Source organism: Oncorhynchus nerka, linkage group LG10 (genome assembly GCF_034236695.1).
Source record: "Oncorhynchus nerka isolate Pitt River linkage group LG10, Oner_Uvic_2.0, whole genome shotgun sequence".
NCBI classification, from domain to species: domain Eukaryota; kingdom Metazoa; phylum Chordata; class Actinopteri; order Salmoniformes; family Salmonidae; genus Oncorhynchus; species Oncorhynchus nerka.
The window spans coordinates 77048112-77071070 of NC_088405.1; the positions used below are offsets into that span (position 1 = coordinate 77048112).

Genomic DNA, 22959 nt, shown 5'->3' on the forward strand with positions numbered 1-22959 from the left:
AATGAAAAACGTCCTGCCGGTGTTGTAGGAACCCAGGGCACAACCCCCACCTGTGGATGTCGGGCCCTCATACCACCCTCATGGAGTCTATTTCTGACCGTTTGAGCAGACACATGCACATTTGTGGCCTGCTGGAGGTCATTTTGCAGGGCTCTGGCAGTGCTCCTCCTGCTCCTCCTTGCACAAAGGCGGAGGTAGCGGTCCTGCTGCTGGGTTGTTGCCCTCCTACGGTACTGATGTACTGACCTGTCTCCTGGTAGCGCTTCCATGCTCTGGACACTACGCTGACAGACACAGCAAACATTCTTGCCACAGCTCGCATTGATGGTCCATCCTGGATGAGCTGCACTACCTGAGCCACTTGTGTGGGTTGTAGGCTCCGTCTCATGCTACCACTAGAGTGAAAGCACCGCCAGCATTCAAAAGTGACCAAAACATCAGCCAGAAAGCATAGGAACTGAGAAGTGGTCTGTGGGCCCCACCTGCAGAACCACTCCTTTATTGGGGGTGTCTTGCTAATTGCCTATAATTTCCACCTGTTGTCTATTCCATTTGCACAACAGCATGTGAAATGTATTGTCAATCAGTGTTGCTTCCTAAGTGGACAGTTTGATTTCACAGAAGTGTGATTGACTTGGAGTTACATTGTGTTGTTTAAGTGTTCCCTTTATTTTTTGAGCAGTGCATATATACACCAATGTAGTCTTGATTGACTTTATGAGCAAATTGACCAGAAGACACATGTTATTCTGAGAAACTCTTAAATTGGTCTCTCTCAACCCCACATGTCCTCATTCAACCTCTGTTCACTAATGTGTAATAATAATATAATTTATTTCAGTACCATCTTCTTTTTGGAATTTAAGAGCAAATAGCTTAAACATAAACATGTTTTATTACATTGTTCTTATGGTGATCAATTGGTACTCTTTGAGTTGCTTAATCTGCATTTTCTAAGGGAAGTTTTCTTTCATTATAACGCAATTCATCTTTTTTTCAATCTTATCTGCTGCTACCAAGAACAGGTCAGTAATTACAGTTTGGTTTGGGAACTTAAAACTATTCGCCAACTTTAGGCCTTACTAGCAACTGTGTGCCTTACTATTTTTCCACCCCCAAGGAAATAGTTTCACATTTATTGTAACAATAGCTTTTTCAGGATGTACAGTAGTGAAACAACACACTGAGGACCATTGTTAGGGGTTCTAAAAACATCTGATAACATATCTGCTGCCATGAAAGTACTACATTTCAGGAGTTAAAGATGTCTTGCTTTAAATTCTGACCAGGAAAGAATCCTCCTGTCAGAGAGGACTCATGAACAATTGATGCCCATTAATTGGAAAATCTCAGTCTACCAGAAACCCTTACATAACCGATTGGCTTTCATAAGGTTGTTTAAAAAAGGTCTATATTCTCATAGGCCTTTGTGCCTGTTTTTACTGAAAAGAAAAAAAGAAAAAAAGAAAACAAGCTTTGTAGTTGTATCCGCTATAATAAGATCCCCTCAAACTTTGTTGAATAACCAACCGTGACCTAGTTTCGTTACTGCAAAGACACCTAGGCAGCACGGAGCACGACCAATGAGTTTGTGTAGGTTTTTAAGAAACCCTTTCCTTGACTTGCATCTTGTACTGCACACATCAGAAAATCGACAGAAGAGTAATCTTGAGGGACTGGATTCTCAAATGTTACAGATGACGCTCCCCACGGTAACCTGCCACTCTGTATTTTCATCCCAAAGCCTGGCCTGAGTCTCGCCCTGCGGCAACATGGGAGAGCCCTCATAAAGGAATCATTTATACAAGGCCCAAATGCAGTCATCCAAGGGGCATTATGTACTGTACTGTGAAACTCACAAGGAAGTCCCTGCATGTTCAAGTACTGCTCTAAGAATGTATGGATGTCTGGGGAATCAGGTCTGTGTTGTTAGCGAGGACAGACTATCTGTGGAAGCTCTTTTTGAAGGCACACTACAAAGTGCTCAGGGATTTGTTCTTGGAAAAACAGAGAGAACAAACGACCTGGATATTAACACACAGGAGGAAATTATATGTGGGTGAAGGTGTACTGTTATTCTAAACTTGAGGGGACATGAGATGGTGATGGGCGAAGGCTCCATACTCAGGGATGGAAATTAAAGCGAGCTAGCCCGTTGCTAGTACTTTTCAGACCGGACTAGAAAGTGCCTCAGCAGCCCACCAGCTAGAGAAATTTGGTCTTTTCAAATATCGCATGGCACAGATTTTGGACGGCACAGATTTTTGACCTCGGCTAGTACAAATTGCAGCTTGCCAGTGCGTAAAATCCTCAGGTTCAATCCCTGTCCATACTACACTGTAATTGGATAGCTTGAAATGAAACATGATCAAAATCAAATACATTTTCTCTAGTGGATGCTTATGACTATGTTCTTCAATTGCAATAAATAGAGATTCTCAGAATTAAAAAGGGATAGAATTATCAATTTGGGGTCTAACAGGGACTTTCACTCACACAACATTGAATGGCTCATTTCAAATACCCAATTAAATTAAAGGCAGATGAGACCTGTAAATGTATTAATAGGTTACACATGTCACGTCCTGACCTTAGTTCCTTTTTTATGTCTCTGTTTTAGTTTGGTCAGGGCGTGAGTTGGGATGGGCATTCAATGTTTTTGTTTTATGTTTTGTATTTCTGCTTTTGGCCTGGTATGGTTCCCAATCAGAGGCAGCTGTCAATCGTTGTCTCTGATTTAGAACCATACTTAGGTAGCCTGTGTTCCCACTATGATTTGGGGGTAGTTGTTTTCTGTTTTGTGTATTCACCTGACAGAACTGTTTCATTTCTTCCATTCACTTTGTCATTTTGTTTCGTGTGTTCAGTCTAATAAATTAACATGGACACTTACCACGCTGCTTTATTGGTCCGATCCTTCCTACTCCTCCTCCGACAACAAAGAGATTCGTTACAACACAATGTAATTGGTTACACAAACTGGTCAGTCTGGGCAAGGAATGCTGACCCAGTTTTAACAATGTAACGTTGTTTTACAGCATCAATTCATAACAACAAGATGTACACATGTCGTCTAGTAAAATTAAAGATACTTTAATAGAAAATGACTCACCCAGTAAAATACCACTTCAGTAAAAGTCTGAAAGTATTTGGTTTTAAATATACTTAAGTATCAAAAGTAAATGTAATTGCTAAAATATACTTAAGTATCGAAAGTATAAATCTTTTCACATTCCTTAGATTAAGCAAGCCAGATGGCACTGACAGTCAAAAGCCTCGGCCAATAGAGGGAGAGCAGAGACAGACCACCCCTCTCCCTTGGCTTGGTCCCTGTGTATGTGTGAGTGGGAATACTGAATGAGGACTCGGTCGCTGCATGCTGCCACAATTTGCAGTGGATTTAAATAACCTTCAGCACAGAGAACACCAGAGTCGAAGGATAAACTCCAAAATTGTAGATTTACAAAAGAGAGCAAAACATCACTGTCTTGTTGTCTGTGTTCCTGTTAGAAAAAACACTACTATAATACAAGAAGACGGCGAAGAAGAAGCACAAGTGTTCAACGGTGTCAACAGATTAAATTGGAAGAATGTATAATTCTATGTGTTTCCTCATCCTGTCATGGGTGTTCGCTCTGCTCGTGTTCCCAGGTAAGACTACTCTCCCTCTCTTTTTCTTTCTCACCATCTACAGCTCTCTTGCTTGTGTATTGGTACTAATGTTGCAAAGTGATAAACCGTAGCAACAGAGTTCTACGGGGGAGCTACATTTGACAATCACACACTCTGCCTCACTCTCCCCTCTCCCTCTCTCTCTCCCAAGAATTGGTCTGTTACTGTCCATATATGCTGTTGTAAAATATTCAGATGAAATACAGTGGAGGAAAGTGGTCCAGTTATTGTTGATTCTACTAAAAAGCTTTGGTCTTAGCTCAAGGAGATACTTGCTTAATTTTGTGTCCTCACAAGCTCCCACAGCATTGCCAAAACTTGCTTCCATTGGGTTTTGATGTAGACAGAAACTAACGTAAAGAAAAGCTTGCATTGGCAACAGCATACAGTGCAGAAAACCAGTTTTGTCCCATTTTGAGTCTAGCCAAGGAAATTAATATTGATCATTCTGGGGCCATGTCTAAGGAGAAGCCTATATTCTCCAGGGTAACGGAACCGCTTTTTTCACACCATGACTTCAAGGTCTGGATAATTCGTGTCGGTCGCAGCTAGACGTGCAGCGTTTGTGAGTGACTTTGACATGTTAATCAACAGAGAGGAGAGTGTGTGTTTCATAATTGATGTTCAGGGAAAGAGAGTCTATGATTACAATTGGAAAGGGCTTGAGGCACATTTCTATTTGAATTGATTTACTTCTGTTATTGGATATATTACTGGAGCAAAATTCTACATTTCTGAAAATTGTGTAGGTCATATTTTTCAGGATTAGCCCAATGTAGTACATTATCCAAACAATCCTCATATACCACATTGTACCTACTTCATGCATGCAAGCACACACGCACGCACGCACACACGCACACACACACTTCTAAAAGTCATGCACAAGCTGAAACAGTTACATTGCAGGGGTGTGTCCGAGCTTGTACTGGATGAAGACGCAGCAAAGTCAGGACAGTTAGCAATGCAGATGTCATGTGGTGGCCCTACTCACCGAGAGCTTTGGGGTCAATAGCAATCCGGCATGACTAACAGACTCCATCTGTTCCACGGTGACATCATAGGGCCTATAGTAGGGGCACCGCCCGCCACTGGGACAATGACATCAGGAGAACACTGCTGTCTAGGCAGTGCAGTCACTCAAATGGAGACTCAATGTGGGTATGGTGTTGTACAATATTGAAGGGTCCTTTTTGATACTCTTCTAGCCAAATGGGTGGATTATTCATATTCCACTGCAACTATGGCTATTGACTTTTGGATGTTGAATGATACGCTAAGGCATGGACCGTAAGACTCCCCCATGGACCCTTAAGACTACTCCATGGACTGTAAGACTTCTCCATGGACCCTATGACTCCTCCATCTCCTCCTAAGACTCCGACAGAAATAGCAGGATATTTTATACTCCTGGCCAACAACAAGCTACTGACATAATCTTATGGAAAATCTACAGTGTCCTGGTCTTTCAAATGCCGGCACACCTACCCATAGACCCCCATGTATTATAGAAATTAAAGATTTAAATGTCAATACACCGTGATTAACATGAATTCAACTACTCAACTAGGACCCTTTCTTTGAATGAGATGTAGTCAAAAATGTGTATGGTCATACTTTGGTAGAAACACTGAATAAGCTAAATCTGTATGCTCTGTCCCTACAGTACCATTACTATTGTACTCTCTCCGTCACAGCCCAGAGCAGGTTACATCCTTGTCAAAGTTCATCAAATCAACCAGCTTCATAAACAGTACAAGCGCACTGGGCCATTCACAGATGTATGAAGGACTCTGTCTGCTAAGGTCAATGTGGCATCCATTTAGTCTTTTTGCACTCAATCAATAGTATTGTGTACTGTATATCATTTGGCATAGATTTCGATTGCTTCTCTGTGTCTACTTGTTTTATACTACATCTCAGCCGAAATACACTGAAATGTAGTCTATACTCCCTCAGTGTATGAAACTGACCCTGTTGGTTGCATTGGATATTGCCTGAAAGACCTTAGTGGGAAACACTGGTCACTTCCCTCAAGATGAGAATGATTGAAGGAAATGGATGTGATTTCCTGTAGAATCCAGGACCTGTCATATCGAGTAACTGTGATTAGACACGAGAGACCACATTACTTAAATTAGGACTGGACAATCTGACCAAAATATCATATTACAGTATTTTTCTAATTTCTGACGGTATAACGGTAATTAGATGGTATTTTGTGTTTCTGAATAGAAAAAGTTGTAAATATACATTATGGGTAGTGCATAACTCTAGGATGGCAACAAATGGATTGTAAGTGGTTTTAATGGGCTTTTTCAATTCTGATTTGTTTTATAGTGGTCATCCAAACTTTAACCAAAAATAATAGGAGTACAAACCTGTCAATTAAGTATTCAGTCCTATCTTTTGAGCATTTCATAGGAATTAAAGTATATTTTGCAGCCTCAAACTCTGGTGCTTCCCAATGCTTGACATTTGCATAGTTATTGGTTCAATTCCAGAATTCACTTGTAATTCCTTAATTTCCTGCACTCATTTGTTCTAATTTACATACGGTGTCACAATTTTTTAGCCTTCTGTTTTTTTACTTGTTGTGCTAGCAACAGAGAAGGTAGAGAATCCTCCATAATCTAGCAGTACTCAGCTGTTAGCAGTCTTTTACCACTGGAAAAACGTTTTTTTGATTCATTACACAATTGTTGCATATAACAATTCAAACATTATAATAACTTTATAGAACGTACCGGTGTGTAGATCAATACCGGTATATATAGTAAAATACATTATACCGCCCAGCCCTGAGTAAATGACTACAGCCTGACTGTAAGGTGCCACACAGTGCATTCGTAAGTGTTTCGCAAACCACCTGTCTATATGGTCCTTGCAGAAAGCTTTCATAATATGTATGAGTGGGAAGATTAATATGATCCCATTAAAGTTTGGGGTTCTCTTGTTAATTTTCATACAGTAATGCTATAGACTTGCCGGCTGATTCACAAAGCGTTCTTATCAATTGTGCACACTCGATGCAATTCATTATCTTCGACAGCTCTGTGCGACTGGAGCACAATGTTTTGTTCTCTCAGCTATTTGTAAGATAATGAGCCTTGAAATAACAGCGTCTCAAATGTACAAACACATCTAATGAAGACTTTTAATAGGGCACGTGTGGAATTCTCCGGTGCGCATTTACTCAGAAATGTGTCTGACTGATTATTTTGAACACACTAAGAGATATGTTCATCGTATTCATCCTTGCCTCAATTACAGGGTGATGTATAGAGCCCAACAGTGGACACGTCATAATACCCATAAAACCTAGCAGGCAAACACGGAATTGGTTCCAATCTTTTTTTCAACACATATAAGGTCTGTGTTTCATGTAGGCTTTCCCTGGTGTAACGTTTTGATAACCATGCAAATCTCTCTTGGACAAGGTGACTTTTAATCAATACATTAATCTATATTTACCTTTAGATTTGAACATGCAAATTAGCAGGAAAGTTGACATCATGCAAGGCTACAAATCCCTGAAAGCTCCTGCACGTCATTTCTAGCTACTAGCTACCTCGATCCAAAACAACATTTATATTGAACATTTTCATTTACTGTTTCATATTTTATTTAAATAATAATTGTTGGCTTATATTATGCATTTGGTCTTGTCTTGTATAGAATACTATCCTAAATCTTTGCCAAGAAAATAGCTAATTAGCTATCTAGATGATATTAGCAATATACCCTTATTTTACCAGATCTATTTCTCCTTCAGCCTTTTATAAATAACATAAACATCTCACTTGAAGTAAAGATTAAATGATTTATTAATTTATTCATGCCACAAACCTGCGACATCGAAGAACACCAAATGAACTATTATTACAATCCAAGAGCGCACAGATTATTTTGCTTTTCCATTTTAAGAATCAGAACAGCTCAAATAACACAAAATATAAAACAGCATATTGTGATTTTCGGTGGGTGAGTTACAAATGGAGAAACAACTGGATGTTTTAGGTAAGTTTAATATAAAATACTTGGTCAACTCCAGCAGAATGAGAAACACACTTACCAGACTCTAAACAAGGAAGCCATGCCTAAACGCAGCTATATCAACATCCTTCTTGTCTATTAAACAGATCTATGTTTATGCTGTCAATTGTGAGCAGCATATTTACCATACATTGTCTGAACCTCAGATAAAGCAGGAGGATGACAGAGATACAATGGGGGGAATAGGTAACAAAAACTACACCATACCACTTTTAAATGTGTTACTGAGTCTAGATGTTATCAAATCAGGAGAAGAACAAGTGAAAGAAGCAGAATAGGGAAAATAAACAAGGTAGGGTGGGTTTATAGAGATGATGGATAAACATAAAATGGGGTGCTGGTGTGCATCTGCACCCCTTTTAAGGTCAGTCATTGTCACATATTTCATGTCAAGTCATATTCGGGGTCACAGTGTGGTCACATACTCGGGGTCACATTCCATCTCAGTTGCAAGCATTGAAATCGTGGTCATCGTGTATCTGTGAATCACAACAATTAAAACGATGAGTGATCACAGAATTTACCAAAACTGAGCCATAAACAATACAACTTTAGCATTGAGGACAGCATTTTGTTGACAACATGGTGGTTTACACAAAGTCTACCGTGTGTGAATGATGAAAGAATCTTACCCCAGCTGTACAGTAGGTCCAATAGAGAGTGTGTGGTCACCTAAGGATGAACATCAACCAGTACTGGGATCATTGGAGATTTGGGATGTTTTGCTCTCAAACTGCTCCTTGAACGTCTTGGGGTCTGCGTCTATAACGGTCAAGTACAAAATGGAGGAAGTTAACAATCTGTGGCTTAGATTGAATTCAAAGTTGACACAAATGATAAATTAAGCAATACAATGCTAAACACTACTGCACATGTGAAAGACTGTAACACACAGGCCAGTACAATACCCTACACAGCAAGCGGAACCTAAAGGAGCATACAGTACCAACCAATAGTACTCACTCGACAGACAGGTGTGGACCAGTGCTGCCTTGGCTGCAGTCTTCTGGTCAGCAGCTGCTCCAATAGCAGCCACCGCCTAGGCATCAGTCAAGAAGATCAACTTGAACTTAAGAGTGGAGCGTGCGTTATATATTATTAGGTAGCCAGTAGCCTAGTGGTTAGAGCGTTGGGCCAGTAACCGGAAGGTTGCTGGTTTGAATCCCGAGCTGACAAGGTAAAAATGTTTGTTTTGCCCCTGAGCAAGGCAGTTAACTCACTGTTCACCGAAGATGTGGATGTCGACTAAGGCAGCCCCCCACACCTCTCTGATTTGGAGGGGCTGGGTTAAATGCAGAAGACACATTTCAGTTGAATACATTCATTTGGACAGACTAGTGTCATGACGTTGCCCTCTTTGAGTACAGCAAGCCCCACCCCCTCTCCTACACACATGCTGCTGTGGTCAGAGAGAGGTCGTAAATTCCTGGAGGAGATTATCTCCTCATGGCCACAGTATAGAGACAGAGTGAATTTTCATAGAGAACAAAATAATTTCTTCCAAACAACATTTATGTTTTGGAGAAGGTATAAAAGATTGGTGAAGAATTTACGAACTGGTCCGTTTGGTACAATTTGGTGAAACTCAGGGGAAGCAATACCACCACATTACCATAACGCTGTTTATATAATAGCCTCAGATATTAGGTTTACATCTAATTGTTGTATTAGATGAATGAGGATGATACTGTTTGTAAAATTGTGTAATGTGATTTTGGACTGTTTAATGAAGGAAACCCTTTCCTTTTCCCTTTTGAGTTTAACTAAATCAGAGGACCGCCAATGAGCCCAGTTAGGGTCGGTCATCCTGGGACAGGCCCTTTTCTGCAGCTCCCGAATAAAACCCCCATTTTGAGAATTTCTCAACAGACCATGTTTCCCTCAATTACGAGAGGACAAAGGTTGCAGACCAGCTTACCTCGATAACGTGAGGGGCAAGGTTTGAGTAGATGGCTGAATCTTTTGACCATACCACATGGTTAAACTCTTAGACTATCGATACCGACAGAATAAGAACAAGTCTTTGATATTAATTACAAGTCTGCAGCTAGGAATTCGGTATCATTGAACACGAAGACCGACAACCGCTGAAACATCTATCCATAACGACATGAATGAATGTCACTCTGAACTATCCCTTCTAACCACGACAGAGAGGGCAGACAAACTCTCCAACAGTGTAACGGATTTCCTCCTCTTCGTCTGAAGAGGTGTAGCAAGGATCGTACCAATACGCAGCGTGGTAAGTGTCCACGTTTTAATAGAAAATACTGAACATGCCACAAATACAAAGTGAAATGGAACCGAACCAGTCCCGTGTGGCACAAATACTGACACAGGAAACAATCACCCACAAAATACCCAAAGAATATGGCTGCCTAAATATGGTTCCCAATCAGAGACAACGATAAACACCTGCCTCTAATTGAGAACCAATCTAGGCAACCATAAACACCTAGATGGAAACAACCCCATAAATCTACAAAAAACCCTAGGCAATACAAACACCCTATATGAGACAAAAACACACATATCACCCATGTCACACCCTGACCTAACCAAAATAATAAAGAAAACTAAGGTCAGGGCGTGACAAACAGAAACAAACTTTTAAACAGAGATCCTGACAACACACTGAGCGTAAATATTAATATTGATTGCAATTTTTCCCGAATGAGTGAGCGTTCATGTGCAAAAGATTAGCATTTCAATTGTAATAATTATCAACTGTGTGTTGTCTTATCTCAGTCGACCCCCACTTCCCTTTTTTACACCAAGTCGCGATGTCAGTTTATCCCACTAGGGAAACTCCGTTATCATTTCCTTGTAACTATCTACTGTTTGTTTAAGCATTTCTGTGAATTACTTAGTTAGTAAATAAATGATTTAAGACAATTGATGTATGAATGACTCATAGTGAAGACTGGGTTCATGCAGATAACCAACAATTTACGACGTTTGGAATGAGACTAACGTGAGGTAAAATAAATAATTCATTAATTGAGAAGACTATTGATCAGATATGAAAATATCTGAAAAGATGTATTAGGAAAATTCTAATTTTGTAATCTGAATATTTTCCTTGGTGCCTCGACTTCCAAGTTAATTACAGTTACATGACTAATCAGTTTAATCACGTAATAATAATTACAGAGTTATTTTATAAAGATTAATCTTCAGTTTAATGATAGTAAAGACACGAAACTGGGTATCGCCCCTTTCCCTGAACACAGTAATTCTACCTCAAAACGTGTGCATACCAATTCATCTAAAACCAACCATAGCAGGTAGGACTTAATAAGGTTACAAAACCTTGCCTACTAGCTATTCGAATGGTCTACTGTCCAGAGGGTAGCAACAAACAGATCAATGTCTTCCCGCAGTAAAGTAAGCACACTGTTCGTTCAAGAGGATGCTAATCAGTCCATATCTGAAACATATCAAAAAGCCAAACCAAAATAATACAGCTATCTAGGGTAGCTACAAGTCAAGTAGTACTTGAAGTAGGCTACTGTTAGCAGTTGATGTTATTCTTCAATAACACAGACCCCAAAGCAAATCAGGAGAAAATATATTTATTCAAAGGGAACAAATCATAGTTGTTATGCTGGAAAGTAGATGGCAGATGTTCATTCTTCCCTGTCCTCAATGGTTTATCCCCTGAACAAAGAGACAGAATGTAGTTTATACCCCAACCCTAGCCTGTGATTGACCAAATAGAATTCCTTACAGTAAAATTGGGAACATGGCCAAATAACAAGTATCCCGTTTTAGGCTTAATGTATAGACAATTCAGACCAACGAGAACTTGCCACATAGCTATGAACTTCCCGTGTCCCTGCCCCATTTATCTTCAGTTCCCCATTACAGAAAAACAACTAATTCCATTGATCATGAATTCCCTCTGGACTTTAGTCCTCTGCATTGTGTATTTATTATCAAATATTCTTACACTCCCCTTCGACCATTTTAAAAAGAAATATACTTAAAATGTATTTTTAGAAAACAGAATAGAAAACATAAAAAAATAGACAGTATGAAAAAATGATCTGTAATCATTCACATTAAACACCTTGCATTTTGTCGTGGAAATACTAATCAATTATGAGGAGAGACAAGGTCAGAATATCACCAATATCACCAATCAGAATATTACCTTATTCAAAACGTATTAATAACATTGATTAATTATTGCAATAATGAAGCTGGTCGACGAACCACCCCTAGATGATTTGTTGAGAGCCCAATGAGCGGTTTTGAGCCACAGCATTTTATAACAAAGTATATCCTCCTGAATGTTCATGACAAACAATAGATGTTTGGAATAGATCACAAGGTTAGGATTCATATGAAAGATACTAATCATTCACAGCAGACAGTATCTGCTGTAAAGACTGTTCTCATTGTGTAGAAACACATACCCAAGCCATCTCTCCCTGGTACCTTCCAGCACACAAACACCAACTCATGCTATGGAATGCGGTCTTTAGGTTTTTATCACCGAAGGCATCGTAAATCCACTGTCAGCATTAAGCCCCCAGCGGCCCAACACAGAAGACCACACACAGATGAGTGTTCTAAAAACCATATTCTAATCCATTAAACAACCATTTGATGCAATAACAGTATGTTAACATAATCTTGTAATTTCACACTCACATTCCCCCATTTTGAGAATTCTCTCAACTTAAAAGAAAATTACAAGATTTAAAAACATGAATTCACACGCAGAAAACATATAAGGCATCAAACAACTTTTAACCTTTCTGGCGCAGGTGTTCCGCTAGCGACCGACCTCGACAACATTCGGTGAGCGCAAAATTCAAATGACAGAAATAGTCATAATTAACATTCATGAAAATACAAGTGTCATACATCAAAATAAAACTCCTTGTTAATCCAGTTGCTGTGTCAGATTTCAAAAAGGCTTAACGGCGAAAGCACACCATGCGATAATCTGAGGACAGCGCCCCGCACACAAAAGCATTAAAAAGACATTTCAACCAGGCAGGTGCACCACGAAAGTCAGACATAGCGATAAAATAAATGCCTTACATTTGAAGATCTTCTTCTGTTGGCACTCCAAAAGGTCCCAGCTACATCACAAATGGTCCTTTGGGTCCTTTTGTTCGATAAATTCAATAATCCACTCGGTTTCCCTCCTTTAAAATGCATACAAAATGAATCCCAAACGTTACCAATAAACTTCTCAAAACAAGTCAAACAAGGTTTATAATCAAACCTCAGGTACCCTAATATGTGAATAAACACTGAAATTTAAGACGGAGAATCGTTATTGTCTTTACCGGAGATAAACAACAAAGGACGCGCTCTCATCCACGCGCATGAAAACACTACAGCCAAAATGGGAGCCATTACATTCTATCTAATTTTTCCAAAAACAAGCCTAAAACTCTTTCTAAAGACTGTTGACATCTAGTGGAAGCCCTAGGAACTGCAATCTGGGAGGTTATATTTTTTATGATTTGTTCTCGGGTTTTCGCCTGCCATATCAGTTCTATTATACTCAGACATTATTTAACCTCTCTAGGGGGTGTGGGATGGTAGCGTCCCACCTGGCCAACACCCAGTGAAATTGCAGAGCACCAAATTAAAAAACAGAGATACTCATTAAAAAAAATGCATAGAACATACAAGTGTTATACATAGGTTTAAAGATGGACTTCTTGTTAATCCAACCACTGTGTCAGATTTCAAAAAGGCTTGACAGTGAAAGCATACCATGCAAACATTTTTAAAATCCCACTTCCTGGATGGATTCTTCTCAGATTTTTGCCTGCCATTTCAGTTCTGTTATACTCACATACATTATTTTAACAGTTTCAGAAACATTGGAGTGTTTCCTATCAAAATCCACTCATTTTATGCATATCCTAGCTTCTGGGCCTGAGTAGCAGGCAGTTTAATTTGGGCACGTTTTAATCCAGAGGTGAAAATAGTGCCCCCTACCCTAGTGAGGTTACCAGTTTTAGAATATTTAGAGTGTGTTCTATCCAAATCTACCACTATATGCAAATCCTAGCTTCTGGGCCTGAGTAACAGGCAGTTTACCTTGGGCACGCTTTTCATCCAGACGTCAAAATACTGCCTCCTAGCACAAAGAGGTTAACTCAAAGATATATGAAAAAAATGACTTCCTTGCACTAGTATACTACTATTGTAAATTACCATCCGTTGGTTCATTGAGCCTTTAACCTTAATGTAAAATTAACCTTCATTGGGAATATAAACATTAAAATATCATTAAGAAATTATCAGCAATTTAAATCAGAGTTTTTTCATCAATATGAAACAAAACATAATGTTGATACTGAGCATACTCCCCTTGGTGAGCATAGTGGAAATAACTATTTCCATCCCAGAAACTAAAATTAGAATATCTTGTTGGACAAATCCAGGTAGAGAATCCCAGTTTAAGTCAAATATATTGTGTTGGTGCCTAATCAACATGACCCAGGACAAGCGTCATGATTCCACTTTTTATAAGGCAACTCCTATAGTCTCTTTGTGCCATTAGCACCATACCTGCTATAGTTCCTGAGTGTTATCACTATCATCAAAAATGTACTTTGGTAATGGATATATGTCAAATAGATTCGGATCAGTTTCATTCTCGGGATCAAAGTACCCCTCTCCATTCACCAGGGCATGCTGAGAATAGTGTCAAAATCTTTAGTTCACACAACTTCTTTACCCATGTCACAATTAGTACAACAACAATCAAAACAATCAATACCTAAAACATGAATTGCTTCACTCATATAGTTATTAACATACTAAAAACTTACTCAAATCAATTAGTCCGTTTTTTTTAATCATTCAGTTTCCAAATCATAGTCAAAACCCAATTAAAAATGTGGAATGACATTCTTCAGTGATTCACATTGGTGCTATGACTCAAAGTTAAAACCCTCAACTTAACACACATCAACACTGGCAGAATGTACATTTATATTAACCTCTCTGCGCACGGATCCCGGTAGCGGGCTGAAATTCCACAACATACGGTGATCGCTACATAAATGGTCATATTAAACATTCATGAAAATAGGAGTGTCTCACATGTATCGAAAGCCTAGAATCTTGCTAATCCAACTGCGTTGTCAGATTTAAAAAAGGATTTACTGTGAAAGAATACGATGCGATTATCTGAGGATAGAGCCCCATAAAAAAACTATTTCAACCAGCACAGGCTAACAAACTGCATTAAAATAAATTGTTTACCTTTGACGATCTTCATCTGTTTGCAATCCCAATGCTCATTGTTACACAATGAATGATCTTTTGTTTGATAAAATCTGTTTTTATAGCCTAACACAAAACATTTTGTGAACCGCTTGTGTCGTGAATTCCGTCTCATTCCATTTTCGACGACACCTTCGAGGGTAAATACACACACAAAATGTGACTTTTCCAGTCATGTTTGGTTTCATTGCAATCAACTGGTTTGTTTGTAACACAACCAAGCGTGATGGGCCATTTCGTGGGACGTATTGACTGAAAGAAATCGATTTGAAGACAACAAGTAATGACATCGCTGTGCACCAATGATATGACCACTGTTTTGTTGATTGACTGTATTTTAACCCAATGACCACTGATAATCTTGAAATCTAGCTGGGTAGATAGCCAATGAGCTGAGGTAAACGTCAATATGCAATGGTTATGTGTTGGAAGACCAACCCATGTAGTAAACTCTGGCGTAAAGAGAGTCATTTGCCATTGAAGTTTTATACCGGAAGGAGCTATGCATATTACGCACTGCATTGTTTGGTAAACGCGCCGATTCAGCTGTTTAGCTGTTTATATATCAATCATTATGGCGACTAAGTCAGGGAAAGCTTAATCGAAGTCTAGATATACAGGTGTACCCACAATTTTAGAAGAAACTGATCTGAAAAGTGAGACAGAGATTGTTGTAGGACGATTCATTTAGTGATTCCCAAGTGGAGGAATATTTTTTGAACGGAGAGGACATGTTTTGGACTGGTAAGTTCTTCTCATGCTAATGCCCTTGTTTGAAATTAATAATCTAAAATATTATTTGTGATTTATTTTAATTTTAGAAGCAATATATAAAAATGTCATGTAAATGAAATGTGAGATGCGTGTGTCTGCCGCCCCACCCCAACCCACATGAAATAGCCTATTTGAGGCTGTTGAGGGGAGCGCAGGCCCGCAACAATGGCCAACGTGAAATGGAGACAGTAGATACAGCTGGTCTGTTGTAATATAATAGAGACAGTAGATCTAGCTGAAATGTCATAATATAAAAGATACATTAGATCTAGCAGGTCTATAATAATATATTCAACCTTATGTTCCCTGTACTCTATATATATATATCTGTTTATTATACCTGTTGATACTCACTTTACAGCAGAAAGAGACTGCTATGGCATCTGGCATCAGCAGCACAATATTGTGTAGAGCTTTGGCAAAGTGGGTGGGGTTATATTATATTATATATATTATTATTATTATATTATATTATTATATTATATTGCTTTATCTTGGCCAGGTCGCAATTGTAAATGAGAACTTGTTCTCAACTTGCCTACCTGGTTAAATAAAGGTGAAATAAATAAATAAAATAAAATAAATAAATATCCTTCCTGTTTGGCCCTGTCCGGGGGTCTCATTGGATGGGGCCACAGTGTCTCCTGACCCCTCCTGTCTCAGCCTCCAGTATTTATGCTGCAGTAGTTTATGTGTCGGGGGGCTAGGGTCAGTTTGTTATATCTGGACTACTTCTTCTGTCTTATCCCGTGTCCTGTGTGAATTTAAGTATGCTCTCTCTAATCTCTCTTTCTCTCTCGGAGGAGGACCTGAGCCCTAGGACCATGCGTCAGGACTACCTGGCATGATGACTCCTTGCTGTCCCCAGTCCACCTGGCCTTGCTGCTGTTTCAGTTTCAACTGTTCTGCCTGTGGCAATGGAACCCTAAACTGTTCATATTTACTCTAGAGGTGCTGTCCTGTTGCATCCTCTTCAACTACTGTGATTATTATTATTTGACCCTGCTGGTCATCTATGAACGTTTGAAAATCTCGGCCATGTTCTGTAATAGTCTCCACCCGGCACAGCCAGAAGAGGACTGGCCACCCCTCATAGCCTGGTTCCTCTCTAGGTTTCTTCCTAGGTTTTGGCCTTTCTAGAGAGTTTTTCCTAGCCACTGTGCTTCTACACCTGCATTGCTTGCTGTTTGGGGTTTTAGGCTGGGTTTCTGTACAGCACTTTGAGATATTAGCTGATGTACGAAGGGCTATATAAATAAATTTGATTTGATAGAGGACTGAGGGTCTTCCAAATATTGAAAGTGTGTAAATAGTTACCCATGTTATTTTGTAAATGCACATGTTTTATTCCCATATTTTTTTCTCAATTTTTGGGGTGTGTGTGTTAGAATACCATTTTGGCATTTTGTATATAGTTATGTGTTTCAAAATCTATACCTTCACCAATTTGGTCACTTGGGTACATTTGGGCTACTTGTGTGGGACACCTGGGTGACTTCATGATAAATGTCATGTAGCAGCGCACTCATTTTGGAAGTTATCATTCTGAAACTTTGCACAAGTACTGTTGCCCTCTTATAGTTTTCACTGAAATTGTCCCCATCATCCTATCTGAATGTTTGTTTTATCTTGTTCATTTTAAAGATGATTATACAACAATAAAACGAAAAAACATATGTTTTTTTTCATTGTATTATCTAAACCAGATCTATTGTGTTATATTCTCCTACATTCAATTCACATTTACACAAATTTCAGAGTGTTTTCTTTCAAATGGTACCAAGAATATGCATATCCTTGCTTCTGGGCCAGAGCTACAGGCAGTTAGATTTGGGTATGTCTTCAGGCAGAAATTGAAAAAATAGGGGGGTAGCTCTAAGAGGCATACAGTATAATTGTCCATAATTCTATAATCAACTTTTCAATCACGAATATAATTACAGATCGGTATCTCAATGCATTCTTATTCTGAATTACTATACATTTAGCAGTGTTTAGACCTCCTCAATCAACCTGATAATATAAACAATTTTAGACAAGTCAAAATCAATTTTGGGCACAGTTGACCAACCCCCCCCCCCCCCCCCCTTCAGGCACTAAATCTTCTGGCGTCTCTTCATTGGTTCTTTTTCGGATAGCTTCATAGTTCATTGTGGATGGCCCATGATAATGTCCCTATTTCAGTTTCTCACCTGGGCTGCCACCACCTTTACCACACATTATATCTTGGCCGTTTGCCAACCAGCATAGCAGCAACATGATAGAAGTGTGGAACAGATCGCTCTCCATGCTCACAACACGTGGACTCCTGTCACACTCCTGAGAGAAAAGACATGAGAGAAAAAAAACAGTTGACAGCTTTGATTGCATGCTGCACACTGGTTGATGGCTCGGACTCAGGTCTCTCGGAAGAAGTGGTGCAGACAAGACTGTATTGAATGCCTTTGTTACTCTTCTTCAGCCGGTTAGAGAGGGTTTTGAGGTTCACACCGTTCTCGCCCAAATTTTCCCGGCCATGCATCAAGACACCATCTGACGTCACCTTTCATGATAAGAGTTTAGTTCAGTTAATTTCTGATTAAGGTAATCCAGACAAGCATTTACTATATGACGAATTATAACTTTTACCAATTACTCGTAATACAAAAAAAAGAGAAAAAGAGAATAACAACACATTCTGTTGATTTTTTCTTCTTCAAAAATTGTTTATACTCCCCATCACACTGTCAACTTCATCACAGCGCCACAGGATCAGAAAGTTAGACCTCTAACCCGTTCGGGAGAATCCGAAAAATCCAGCAGACCCAATCTATTGAGATTTGTATTGCAAACAAAACAGAACATATAACAAAACAGCACACTCCTTCATATATCACTCAAGACACTTCTACATATCGAACAAGGTGTGTAAATTCCAATCCAAAAACATCAGCAATTCCCCCATTTTAAAAAACAACACTGGTTGTCAAAATAAAAAAAATTGAACAATAGAAACACTACCCTTAATAACTCCATAAAGAAATAATTGTACCTATACAGTTGTAGGGAAATAGACTTAAGACAGCCTACATATAGTCAAAGGCAACGCCCTCTCCTTCTTCCTGTTGGTCCAAATCACAAATATGTCCATGAACTATAAACTTTATCATAAGTATCAGTATTACAAATTACCTTCAAATCAATATTACAAATTACCTTAACCTCTTAAGCCCACCCGACACGCATGCGTCCCTTCTAGCCATCTGGAAATGCAAATGCACTATGCTAAATGCTAATAGCACTCGTTAAAACTCAAACGTTCATTAAAACACACATGCAGGGTACTGAATTAAAGCTACACTCGTGAATCCAGCCAACAAGTCAGATTTTTAAAATGCTTTTCGGCGAAAGCATGAGAAGCTATTATCTGATAGCATGCAACACCCCGAAATACCTGAAGGGGACGTAAACAAAATAATTAGCATAGCCGGCACTACACAAAACGCAGAAATAAAATATAAAACATTCATTACCTTTGACAAGCTTCTTTGTTGGCACTCCTAGATGTCCCATAAACATCACTATTGGGTCTTTTTTTCAATTAAATCGGTCCATAAATACCCTAAATATCGATCTATGAAAAGTGTGTGATCCAGGAAAAAACACTGTTTTAAAACGCAACGTCATTTTTCAAAATTAAAAAAGTCGACGATAAACTTTCACAAAACACTTCGAAATACTTTTGTAATCCAACTTTAGGTATTAGTAAACGTTAATAATCTATCAAATTGATCACGGGGCGATGTGTATTCAATAGCTCCGCAATTTCTCTTCCAAAACATCCTGTCGGAGACCGGAAGGAATGGGCTCTCTCTTACTCGTTTGACCAAGAAACAAAGCCCAGGCAATTGACAAGACTGGCGACATCGTGTGGAAGCTGTAGGACTTGCAATCTCAGCCCCATGTAATTTGCTTTCCCATAGACAATACATGCAAGTGGCGCATTGATATTTTTTCCAGTTTTCGGTGATCAGTTTTTCTTGTGCTTTTCGATGAAACACACATTCTGTTATAGTCACAGCCGTGATTTAACCAGTTTTAGAAACGTCAGAGTGTTTTCTATCCACACATACTAATCATATGCATATACTATATTCCTGGCATGAGTAGCAGGACGCTGAAATGTTGCGCAATTTTTAACAGAATGTTCGAAAAAGTAAGGAGCATTGAGGGCGATCAAACCATACTGGAGGTCAGAAGTCATTCAAACCCTTAAAACCTGTTATGGCAAGACGATCCCCGAGGGGAACTCCACCCCCCCATTCAGCTGAAAAGGTGGCGCAGGGAATTCAAAAATATTCTTTAGAAATATTTAACTTTCACACATTAACAAGTCCAATACCTCAAATGAAAGATAAACATCTTGTTCATCATGTCCGATTTAAAAAAAAATGTTTTACAGCGAAAACACAACATATATTTATGTATTTATGTTACCACCGCCAAAGATAGAGTCACAAAAGCAGGATTAGAGATAAAATGAATCACTAACCTTTTGAAAATCTTCATCAGATGACACTCATATGACAAGTTATACAATACATTTATGTTTTGTTCGGTAATATGCATATTTATATCCACAAATCTCGGTTTACATTGACGCCATGTTCAGAAATGCTACACCAGAGCTACACCAAGCTACACCAGATAACAGAAATACTCATCATAAACTTTGACTAAAGATACATGTTCTACATATAATTAAAGATACACTGGTTCTTAATGCAACCGCTGTGTCAGATTTTTTTAAACGTTACGGAAAAAGCCTACCATGCAATAATCTGAAAAACGTGCCCGTTTTAAGCGCAATATTTTGTCACGAAAAGATGCTCGACTATGCATGGAATTGACAGCCTTGGAAAGACAAAACTCCGACGTTTCCAAAACTGCAAAGATATTATCTGTGAGTCCCCCAGAACTAATGCTACAGGCGAAACCAAGATGAAGTTTCATACAGGAAATGCCCCAGATTCTGAAGGCGCTGTGTTCCAATGTCTCCTTATATGGCTGTCAATGCGCCAGGAATGAGCCTGCCCTTTGTGTCGTTTCTCCAAGGTGTCTGCAGCATTGTGACGTGTTTGTAGGCATATCATTGGAAGATTGACCATAAGAGACTACATTTACCTGGTGTCCCGCCCGGTGTCCTGTGTCGAAATTATTGCGTAATCTGTAGGTCCATGCACGTTCCATTTCTTCAGAAGAGAAAGTCAACTGCCACGAAAGATTTTATCGGTCGATAGATATGTGAAAAACACCTTGAGGATTGATTCTAAACATCGGTTTGCCATGTTTCTGTCGATATTATGGAGTTAATTTGGAAAAAAGTTCGCGTTTTAATGACTTTATTATTATTATTATTATTTTTTTACCCAAACGTGATGAACAAAACGGAGCGATTAGTCGACACAAATAATAGTTTTTGGAAAAACGGAACATTTGCTATCTAACTGAGAGTCTCCTCATTGAAAACATCTGAAGTTCTTCAAAGGTAAATGATTTTATTTGACTCCTTTTCTGGTTTTTGTGAAAATGTTGCATGCTGAAAGACAGGCATAATCCTATGCTAGGCTATCAATACTGTTACACAAATGCTTGTTTAGCTATGGTTCAAAAGCATATTTTGAAAATCTGAGATGACAGTGTTGTTAACAAAAGGCTAAGCTTGAGAGCAAATAGATTCATTTCATTTGCGATTTTCATGAATAGTTAACGTTGCGTTATGCTAATGAGCTTGCGGATAGATTTACACAATCCTGGATACAGGTTTTTTTCGTAGCTAAACGTGACGCAGAAAACGGAGCGATTTGTCCTAAACAAATAATCTTTCAGGAAAAACTGAACATTTGCTATCTGAGAGTCTCCTCATTGAAAACATCCGAAGTTCTTCAAAGGTAAATGATTTTATTTGAATGCTTTTCTGGTTTTTGTGAAAATGTTGCCTGCTGAATGCTAACGCTAAATGCTACGCTAGGCTATCAATACTGTTACACAAATGCATATTTTGAAAATCTAAGATGACAGTGTTGTTAACAAAAGGCTAAGCTTGAGAGCAAATAGATTCATTTAATTTAATTTGTGATTTTCATGAATAGTTAACGTTGCGTTATGGTAATGAGCTTGAGGCTGTAGTCACGATACCAGATCCGGGATGGCTCGACGCAAGAAGTTAAACACATCAGATAATAGTGTTTCATTAAGTGGAATCGACCCCTTCTAAAATAAACAAACCCGCATCCCCTTTCCGGTAATCTAGTCATTACAACCTGTTGCATTAATTTAGTTGTTTGTTGCTGTTGTTTAACAAATCTAAGACCTTCAAAAAGTTGGTGCTGTCTTATCAGCTTAATATTCAATACTTATTTCAATGTACTTTAATTGCTTGACAACGTTCCACGTAATGGAAACCGATTATAGTTTTAGAATACATCAACTTCCTGCTCAAATTCACTGGTTTTACCTAAACTATAAAACCCAGCAACACTAATCAGAAACTGTCAAAGTACGTTTCCAATTCAACTATTCAGACCTCTGCTGCATATGTCTCACTGTGTCCCTTACAGCCTGCTAGAGGTCAACCGCAGCTAATCTATTTTACAACCTCAAGGCTCAATCATTAAACCTTGTATTGAAACCTCAGCTTCTTCAAATGACTAAAATAAGGTCCTCCTGAGTGGCGTATTGGTCTAAGGCACTGCATTGCAGTGCTAGCTGTGTCACTAGATATTCTGGTTTGAGTCTAGGCTCTGTCACAGTGGGCCGCAACCGGGAGACCCATGCGGCGGCGCACAATTGACGGGTTAGGGGAGGGTTTGGCCGGCAGGGATGTTCTTGTCACATTGCGTACTAGCGACTCCTGTGGCGGGCCGGGTGCAAAGCACGCTGACACGGTTGCCAGGTGTACGGTGTTTCCTCCAACACATTGGTGCGGCTGGCTTCAGGGTTAAGAGGGCATCAACACTCATTAAGTTTACATCAATCCTCCCTATCAATGTCTTCGCCACTGTCACCCATCGTAAGTTTTAAAATAAATAAATAAACCAAACATGATTATTCTCTTCTTACTAGAAGGCAACATTTACATTGTAGTCTACCCTAACAATATTACTCTATATGTTTAATACCAACCTCTGCATCACACTTCACCAAACGTCT

General features: G+C 39.0%; 1 protein-coding gene across 1 annotated transcript in view; it reads left to right on the plus strand.

Annotated features, from left to right (window-relative positions):
• Positions 1-3349: 3349 nt before the first annotated feature.
• Positions 3350-22959, plus strand: part of LOC115136019 (opioid-binding protein/cell adhesion molecule-like) — a 346162-nt gene continuing 326552 nt past the window's right edge. Inside the window, exon 1 of the mRNA XM_029671347.2 lies at positions 3350-3651. Within this exon, the coding sequence (XP_029527207.1) occupies positions 3591-3651 (61 nt within the window). The 5' untranslated portion in view covers positions 3350-3590. The remainder of the gene's footprint in view (positions 3652-22959) is intronic.